This window comes from Dreissena polymorpha, chromosome 6, assembly GCF_020536995.1.
Source record: "Dreissena polymorpha isolate Duluth1 chromosome 6, UMN_Dpol_1.0, whole genome shotgun sequence".
NCBI classification, from domain to species: domain Eukaryota; kingdom Metazoa; phylum Mollusca; class Bivalvia; order Myida; family Dreissenidae; genus Dreissena; species Dreissena polymorpha.
The window spans coordinates 107,161,648-107,172,023 of record NC_068360.1 but is presented as its reverse complement, the minus strand read 5'-3'; the positions used below and the strand labels follow the sequence as shown (position 1 = coordinate 107,172,023).

General features: G+C 36.7%; 1 protein-coding gene across 1 annotated transcript; it reads left to right on the top strand.

The window, feature by feature from the left end:
- Positions 1–4,535: 4,535 nt before the first annotated feature.
- Positions 4,536–10,021, top strand: LOC127835979 (uncharacterized). The gene is made up of 3 exons (XM_052362397.1): positions 4,536–5,819; positions 6,232–6,306; positions 9,174–10,021. The coding sequence occupies exons 1-3, from the start codon at positions 4,928–4,930 to the stop codon at positions 10,019–10,021; spliced, it is 1,815 nt and encodes a 604-aa protein (XP_052218357.1). The 5' UTR covers positions 4,536–4,927.
- Positions 10,022–10,376: the final 355 nt, after the last annotated feature.

The window sequence follows — 10,376 nt, the reverse complement described above, 5'->3', positions numbered from 1 at the left end:
AACTTAATCAAGGAAATAAAAGAAACCAACGTTTAAGTGACAGGCGTTTTAGCGGATGTAGATAAAAACGAACGACATTGAACTCGGCTTTGGAAAAAGCTAAGCATGATATCCAGAACATTGTGCAGGACTACAGACAAATCAACAAAAGCATGAGCATTTTGCAAGGTAATAACAGATAAAGTGTTCGTCATAGCCATGCTGGATCCGCATGTAAATGGTTAAGAAATAAAAAGACTGCATAAATAACAGGTCAAGCCATGAAACAACACATCGCCATTGTGTACACATTTTAGTCGCGTTCTGAGAAAACTGGGCATAATGCATGTGCGTAAAGTGTCGTCCCAGATTAGCCTGTGCAGTCCGCACATGCTTATCAGGGACGACACTTTCCGTCTAAATTGGATTTTTGCTAAGAAGAGACTTCATTTTAACGAAAAATGTCATAAAAGCGGACAGTGTCGTCCCTGATAAGCCAGTGCGACTGTACGCGCAAGCATTATGTCCAGTTTTCTCAGAACACGACTCATAAAAGCGGAAAGTGTCGTCCTGATTAGCCTGTGCGGACTGCACAGGCTAATCTGTGAGGAAACTTTACGCACATGCATTAAGCCCAGTTTTCTCAGAACGCGACTCATTTTATGGTAATAGGCAACAAACCATGATCTTGTCTGGTTCTTTCAAATTTGTTGTCATGATAATACTCTCTGTTGGTGTATTATTTCAGTTTCCATGGGAACGCTCTCTTTGTTGCAGGGCTTTCTGGACATTTTGGAGAAGTTTGCCTCATTCACCATCAACTTAGAGGTGGCACTGTTCATTTTTCTGATGCTGCTTAGGTCCAGAAATACAGAAAACAGGTCAGTGAGTTTGAAAAGTTGAGATTGACAGTGTATGCCATTGATCATTATAATCCCCACATGATTGACTCTCGTCAATTTGATGCTTTGCCGTTCAAATGTTATAAGTTGTGGAACAAACTACTCCAACATGTTTTGAGCAATTAGATTTCAATTTTTAAAAAATGTCTTCAACAGGAAGTGCAGATGTGTACGACCCTTTTCTTTAACCTCAGCTATAGATTCAGTCCTGGGTAATCTTCTTGTTAATTAACCCTTTGCATGCTGGGAAATTTGTCATCTGCTAAAATGTCGTTTGCTGAATGTATAAAATTAGCATTTTCTTCATTTTTTTCATAGAATTTTATCAGAATAGCAAACAGTTTGGCGTCTCATCTGGATCCAAACTGTTTGCAAAGGCCTTTAAAAAAAAATCGGTTCCAGCTCTGAAAGAGTTAACATAGCTGCCTAATCAGTGTTTAGGTATATGTCAAGTTTGCAAAAGCTTTAGTTGATATTGTCTTGTGTTAAACCTGACAGACATAAGTATTAACTACATCATATATGTATTATTACGCATGTACATTTCTGATTGTTATGTTAGAATATTGACTTTTGAAAGTATGCATGCAACAACTTAACATTTCTTCGCCAATGAAGATATTTGATTGAGCATGTTTTGGGGATCATTAATGTGATTGCAGTGACAATGTTACAGAGGTATAAATATAAAAGTGGAACTCAAAAGTTATGCATGTTTTTCTAAGACAAAAGTCTTCTATGTCGTGTATGTTAAAAGGCTATTAAATAAGTTCTTGTTTTCTTATTCCAGAGAACTGAATATTCCTGTACCGATGCCAGATTGTGTTTACTATCTTGTGTTCTTGATTCCCGCATATTTCGGGTTTGCTGTTGGCTATGATGTGTTTAACACCATTAGAGACATCGTTCACGGGCACACCAGTTCATCTCGGGGGAAAATTATAACAGATGGGATGACTGGACTTTCCACAAATAGCACTGCTTCAATCATGACTTCATACATGACGCCATTCAAGTTGACATCCATTTTTACCACGACAATGTCTGCAATAACTAACATAGGAAATTAGTTAAATTGCTGAATGTATGTAAAAAAATAACGTATCCAACATACTTAAGTGTAATTAAGCTCCTTAATTGTATTAAGACGAATGAGCTATGCTGCGCTGCCCCTTCTGGGCCCCTAGCTGGGTCACGTGGGTTTCCTGCTTATCAGCCCGCCTTTGCACACAGGTCATTAATGAATGCGCGTCTGTGCAGAACGCAATATGTTTTTAACTGTGTTTCGTTCATCATTTGAATAGTTAAATTATATAGATATTTACATATTGTTTTGTGTGCACCTCTGAGTATTATCTAATTATGGCGGATACTAAAAATGAAAGTTCTGACGATTTCAACTTTGACGCTTGGGCAAGTGATATTAATCTAAACAGAAAAGTGACCAAGATTCTTAGACAAGAAGACCTGTGCACAAAAGACTCATTGAAACTAGTTAATGAACGAGAGCTCATGAGCAACGGTGTGCCATTAGGCAGTGCGAAGTTAATTTGCAAGGAAGTTCTTAAGTGGACGGACAAGCAAGAAACATCAGCCCCACCAGCAACAGCAACGGTTGAACCAGTTCCCAACGAGGTTACGTTGGACTTAGCCGGTAAGAGTTTAGATGACCTGCTTGGGCAATTTAGCGAGCCACACGTTAATACCACTTATCAGCAAACAAATGTGCATTTCATGGACCCTCGTTCCGATCAAACAATGAAAGCAAAGAGTAAAAAAGCCGTTCACATAGATCAATTTTTGACGGAAAAGAGCAAGCGTAAGAGGCAAAACAGACGGAAGGAGTATGTGCTCCGATCAAAGGAAAGTGAGACACTTGTGATAAAAACATACCATGAACACCCATACTTGGGCATTCAGATAAAAGGATGGGGTGCTGCAAACATGGGGCTTCTCAATCACCTTCTTTCGACTAACCTGCTACAACGTCAAGAAGTGGAATACTACTTGGCATACACCACAAGGATATTTGAATTTGCGGACATTTATGAGTGGTCTAGTGTCTTGGGTTACGACTACCATTATCGAGAGCTCCAGGCCGAACATAACTTCAAGTGGGGGACTTTTTCACCACATATGGGACTTCAAACAAATGTTAGTTCCTAAAAGAACAAAGCCCGTTGTGACTTCGGCGATCAACCAACACCACAGCGTAGAAGACTGTAGAATTTTCAAAGCCAGGGGGTCGTGTCCGTTTGGAAACAATTGTCGTTACAGACACCCTAAGATGCCTTCGCTAGAATCAACGCGTCCATATGCAAACAAATCAAAAAACCAGAATACTGACCTAATTCACCAAATTATGAGGCATGGGAACGATACCTGCCGACCGACTACGCAGATCGTGAATTTCTTCTTTCGGGAATTAAAAATGGATTTCACATTATAAACCCGACGAAGATACGTACCAGTGTAGAAGTAGAGAACTATTCTTCGGCCACTAAACCTTCCACGCGCGCGCCAACAGAGGCTCAAATTCTTACGGAGATTGAAAATGGGCATTATAAAATTGTCGAAGAAAAGCCTACCATCATTTTAGCACTCGGAGCAATACCGAAGGGAAATGATCCATCAAAAATACGATTAATTCATAGTTATGGCCCGGACAAGCTAATTTATTGCCATTTTCGAACTTTGAACTCAAAGCGTGACCTTGACCCTGGAGATATCCACGTAATTCTTTCGCGCGACACACCGTCCAATTATGGTGAACAAATTTGCCGAATGATTTTAAAGTCTCACAATGAAAGACATAGTGATGGCCCGGACAAGCTCCTTTATGGCCATTTTTGACCTTTGAACTCAAAGTATGATCTTGATCTTGGAGATATCGACGTAATTCTTTCGCGCGACACACCGTCCCATGATGGTGAACAAATGTGCAAAATAATTTTACAGTCTCACAATAAACAACAAAGTTATGGCCCGGACAAGCATTTGACCATTGAACTCAAAGTGTGACCTTGACCTTGGAGATATTGACGTAATTCCTTCGCGCGACACACCGTCAAATGATGGTGAATAAATGTACCAAGTCATTTTAAAATCTAACGATAAATGACTTAGTTATGGTCCGGACAAACGTTCGGTTAAAAACGCACCAAGTGACCCCGTGACCTAGTTTTTGACCTAGCATGACCCATATTAAAACTTGACCTAGACATCATCTAGATACAACTTCTGACCAAGTTTGGTGAAGATCGGATGAAATTTTCGGGACAGACAGACCGACAGACAGACAGACCGACAGACCGACAAAGTGACTCCTATATAGCCCCCATTACCAGTAATGGGGGTATACCCCATTACCAGTAATGGGGGTATAATAAATGCATATAAAGCAAAATGCATGAAAACACTTTTACATTTAGTTCGTAAGAAGCAAAAATAAGTGCGATGTTGAAACATTTTATTACATTGCAGATATTAGAACAATTTACTCACGAATGGTATGAAAAGAAACTAGACAGATCAAGTTACGTACACCAAGTTAAGCCTTTCGTTTTAACTGGCCTGCATTTAAATATTTCCTATCTAGGTAAAGTTCCAATCTCCACGCAGAGTTGTCGTTCCTTGCTCTCACATACAATGTAATGTAACCGTCGTGCAAGAGATTGGTAAAGTTCGTTTACTAATGTGGTGAATGCTAAACTATAGATGTTCCGGGATAACTGTTGTAAATTGTCAGATGTAACAGTGCCTTTAATGAAGTTACATTTTGTGTATCGGTTTGTGTATTTAGCACAGCCGATTACGTACAAAATATAGGTAACATTACATTCGTTAAGCGTACGATTATTATTTTGAAATCGAAAGTACTTTCGATTTCATATAAACATATAACAGGTTTATGGAGAAGCGAGGGAATAAATATTAACTTAACCGAGAAGACTAATATTCAAATTCAACGAGTATTATAGTAACGCTAATATTTTGTACCGAACAATTCAATAAAACTATTTAGTAAAATTAACATATACATAACAATGGCTGAAGGAGGAAATATCGATGCAGGTGTTGACGTGTCAAGTGACATGACAGGAGATTGTATTGTCATCCGATCTTGCGAGCCGTGTATGAGAAAGAAATCTGCAAATACAGCTTCTGTGATCTGCAAAGTGTGCAACGAACATCTGTGTGGTCCGTGTAGTCATCTTCACGAAATATATAAACCTGGAGAACATGAGATGGTTGTCATTGAAAGTGTGATTTCGACCCCTGTTGAGGTGAACATGAAAGGTATGAATATATGCCAAGAGCACGGTAAAAAGATCAAGTTTTTCTGTGAAGACCACTCAAAACTCTGCTGCAATACCTGTGCGTTCAAACACAGGAAGTGCGACAACGTCGATGAACTGGCCAGTATATCAAGCAAAGAAGGTCAAGAACTCCAACACTTGAACAAGACGCTTCTAAAACTTGAGAACGAAATTGTCTCAATCATGGCGGAGTGTAAGCTATCAGAAGATAAATTGAGTGAGACCACTGCGAGCATTGCAAAACATATTGATGAAATGAGGGATCGTATTATCGAGCTATTTGATAAGGCCAAAACAAAGATGATTGAAGAGGCGGATACTTTTAAAGCGGATGAGATGAAGCGTTTAGGCGAAATAAATAAATATTCTTCGATTGTGAAGGAAAACATTAATGAACTGCTTCCGGTTAGTTCTGCTCTTGTCGAACATGGAACACCGCAACAAAAGTATATCATGGCCAAAATTATAAAGGAGAAAATACAAGATATAACAAGCAATATAACCGAGCAGCGAAGCAAATTTTTCACTTCAACTGTTTCCTTAGACTTTTCAAAACAGTTATTATCCCTTCTTAAAGAAGAAGGCATTATAAAACTGCAAGTAGAGCGACACCATACAGGTTTGTTTCCTCAAATTGAGATACAATAACAACGTTGTGCTAAAAACATTACACGTCCGATGGTCGTGTATTTTTGTTTTTTAGTTTTTACAATGTCAGAATGTTTAATGGTGATTATGATTCACACAAATCGTCGTTTGTTTAAATGTAATGTGAATCGCTTTGGCATAAACTTTGAATAATAAAGGCTTTATTTTATCAAATCGTCACACCTTTTTATTTTAATACAGTTTCTTATCTTGAACTGTTTTATTTCAGTCCGTTTCACGTTGACCAAAACCAATCCCCATTATATATTATACACACATGTAAAACTATTATTTACTACTGTCGATTCCATTAATCTGCATGCTGTCCCGGACTTTGTGTAGTTTTGAGATATACATGTTATATTATTTTTTTTTTCTTACAGATGTTGTGCAAACATATTCGACGGAAATACAAGAATTGTCTGAAGTTAAAGAGGAAACAACAAATTTAAATAAAGGTATGCGCGTATGTGTAAACACTGACATTGAGTCACACGATGCATATTTAAACAATACAGGCAATGTTCAAAGATTGACGATTTGACAATGGTCCAACTTTTGTGTCCAATTTTAATAAATAAAAGAACTGTTTAAACAAAGAGCAATATAACACTACATACGTTACACAACTATGCTTTTACGAATTATCATAGTTTTTATATTGATACACTTAGAAAGCGTTACAAACTTGAAAACGATTGAATACATTATTTTCATGTTAATCCTTTAAAACTCGTTGTCAAAGCGTGATTTGTCTACAAACTAAGATCTGTTTTTCTTTTCGCAATCTCTTGGAGTTTGAAACAACAGTTGTTATACTCAATTATTTAACAATAAAAACGCACTTCATTAGTGTCAGACAACACATCTAAGTACAATTACTCATTGAACCATTTGTCTCGTTCAAATTACCCTTTAATTTTGTTTAAATTGTACATATCAATATAAATCACAATCAGGAATTGAAGTGCTACGAAAGTTTGATTTAAAATTACGTGTATTGCCTTGAACAACTTTCTGCGATCTCTATGTCAGAGGGGGTAATCACGTGATAGTCAAGATGGCGACGTCCATACCGAGACAGTTATTTTTTGCTGTTTTATACCCTTTATTGCTTCTGTTTATTTTTTAAATGACGCTTACTTTCCAGCCATATCAGTAAAAGGTGATTAGCGTTTATTTCGTATTTAAATTCGCTCTATATCTTGACTTTACTCCGCGCAATTTTTTTTAGTGGAGCTCTAATTAGGTCATTCCGCTAAGAAATTTCGCATCGAGTAAAGACGCGATATAGAGCGCATATTACTATGAAATAAAAGCCAGTTACTTTCTTCCTTATATGGCTGGAAAGTGAGCGGAATAACAAACAATAATACAAGTAATAAAGGGTATAAACCGACGAACAATACTCGCCTCGGCATGGACGTCGCCATCTTGTTTGTCACGTGATTACCCCCTCTGTATGTGTGCGGATACTGTTAATGTAATCATTGTGTCAGAAATTACCATGTGCGCTCGCGTACTTTTTTTTTGTTAAATGCTGAAAAAAAGATTTTTTCTCAGGCACTGCAACTACTTTTTTAATGATCCGCTTCAACATGAATGATTTTCATTATTTCGGACAATTGCAACTGGTTTTAAAGGTGAAAATGATTCATTTGTCGGTATGTCGAATTGATACGATATCGACACAACGGACTATATCTCAATATTAAATGATGAGTACACAACATATAGGCTTTGTCAGCTTTCGATGCAGTTGTTCGTTAGTTGTCCATTCTCTATCCGATTACTGCCGTAGATAAGATAAACCATAAAAAAGGATTCATTCAGAGCGTTATATAATAAAATATTTCAGAACATTCATAAATTTACGAAGTTTCACCTACACATATGGAAGATCAGCGCAATATCAATCGTAGCTAATAGCATTGCTTTAAAACACTTCCATAAAATACTGTTAATTTCACGTTAAATAGATTAGCCATAAAAAATTCAATTCACAGGATAATTGTTTGTTCTTTGCCGCTTATTTTGTTTCGTTGTTTTTTCGTCAAACAAAAGAATGTTAATTTGGGAACTGAATCAGTCGAGTCTCTAAGCGAAGGATAGTAACATGTCCAAATAGCATATTAAATGTACGTTTATGAGTAAGAAGAATATGTTTGTAACAATGAAAATGAAACTTCGTTCGAAAAAAAACACATTAAAATATATATCAATAGCTGGAACGCGTCCAAACTATTTGATAACAGTCAGCAAATATGAGCAATATCCCTCTTCACGTAATTTTATTAAAAGGAACTTGTACAAACATATTATAAATACTAGATTATAAATTAGTATTTACATTATTCATCTGATATTATTAACATATTATACTTGCTAATAACTAATAGACGATCAAATATCGTATGCATACGTCAGAAAAATATCAATCCGCACTCCCCATTGTTAATAAAAAAGGTAAATTTACAACTGCTTTTTCGCTTTATTTTATGAAATAAATATCTTAGGAACGACTTATTTATTTTGTAACCAAAAGTATTAAAATATACTCATATGAGTCATCACCATACAATTTCTATGACATCTATTAATGGGAATGGGTGAAAACTTGATTCATATGCTTTTTTCCACTAGCTAATTTTTCCGCAATTATGAGAATGATAAACGTATGCAACTTTAAAGTCTCTATAACGCTCAAAATCAACGAAAAGTTCGAAAAGTATTTCGTAAAATAAAATTAAAACCTTAACAATCAGTGTTCCTTATAGCAATAGCCACACTTTCAACGCTAGATGTGGTATGATTACATAGATTTTTGTAGATTTTCCTGCGAATATTTCTATTCATACGACACACGAACACTAAAATGGTACCATGTTAAAACCATAATAAAAACGAGCATTTTGTATCCACAAACATCTATTTTACCAGACCACATCTGGCGTTAAAATATCGGCAATTGCCATAAGGAGCAATTATTTTTAATTATTTAGCTTTATTTAACGAAATATTGTACGAAATTTTCGTTGATTTTGAGTAGTAATGTTACTGTAACCATCCCTACGGTTTCTTTCGAAAATAGATAAAAGAAAACACCGAGCATATATACGCCTATTACAAGAAATGAAATGACTCCTGGATTTACATTATTTATCAGTTAAAATTGTGGATTATTAAATACGTCAAATAAGTAAATTAAAATATTATCCTGATCTATTTCATTTGTAATAGAACAATGAAGTGATGTGATATTTGATCTACTTATTTAATGGTATTCTCGATTAGTTATAATGTTTATCATACATTTTTCATTTAGATTGCTCAACTGACAGCGCTCAGTCAGCTCCGAATAAACCAGTCACCATGGAGCTGCTCGTGTCAGTGGATATCAAACAGACTGGAGATGATAAGAATGAGCCAATCCTCTCTGGGCTTGACTTCCTACCAGACGGGAGATTGGTAGCCGTGGATGGCTGGAATTGTAAATGTCTCATATTGGATGACCGACTACAGATACTAGGAACGCCGTTCAAGTTCAATACACGTCCATATGACGTTGTATGTTTGTCTCAGAGTGAGCTGGCAGTAACGACCAATATTAAGAAAGTGTGTCTCCTGTCCGTGAGTCCTGACAATGTCATCAATCTGACCAGGCAGATAAGCACATCCACAAAAGTCTTTTCCATATGCTGCATGACCCCAACACACATGGTCGTGAGTACACTCGATGATCCACGTCCAGTGAGAATGATAACACAGGGCGGTGTGGAGTCTGATTTTGACCGTGTGCTGTTTAATAAGACGTACGAACATGAAGAGAGCAAGTGCACGTATGTCCCTTCAAAGAACACGTTGGTTCTGACTGATAAGTATGCTCACACAGTGTACATGTTCGACACCGTGAAGGGAACGTCTAGAGCAGTCACTAATGATAACATACAGAAACCACGTGGTGCCTGCGTCGGACCCGGTGACACGGTGCTGGTGTGCAGTGAGGCTAAGAACTCCATCGTACACCTCACTGTTGATGGGGACATTCTATGTACCTACCATGTAGATATGCAATTGCCGTATACCCTGTGTATGAAAAATGATGGGAGCAGATTGGTCGTGTCTGGATGTAAACAGGGAATGAGGAAATTGATGATGTACAAATTATCATAAATGACATCATACGTAGCTATTAATTATATCTACAATTATGCATATGCTACCTGTATAATTCTTTTTGATTTTTGTTGTAAGGGACAATCTAGGTTGATGCTATTTGGTTCGTATTCTTGGTTAAATAAAGAATGTACATACGCATCAGTGTATATACTGCAACTATACAAATAATACATTTCAACAAATTACAAGCCTCTGTGTTTGATAAACGGTTAATTTGTGTATTATGCACATGATTAAATCAGAAAAGTCTTACCTTTGGTTGATGTAAAATATAACAGTTACTTTTCCTCAGTTACTATATGTTAATTATGAAATTATACTATAAACACTATATATCAAATGATTCTTA

Bases quoted from the DNA above. Each gene is read 5' to 3' on its own strand.
- LOC127835979 (XM_052362397.1), top strand. From the start codon at position 4,928: ATGGCTGAAGGAGGAAATATCGATGCAGGTGTTGACGTGTCAAGTGAC. The intron at 5,820-6,231 runs GTTTGTTTCCTC...TTTTTCTTACAG, and splicing joins AGTAGAGCGACACCATACAG to ATGTTGTGCAAACATATTCG. The intron at 6,307-9,173 runs GTATGCGCGTAT...TTTTTCATTTAG, and splicing joins AACAACAAATTTAAATAAAG to ATTGCTCAACTGACAGCGCT.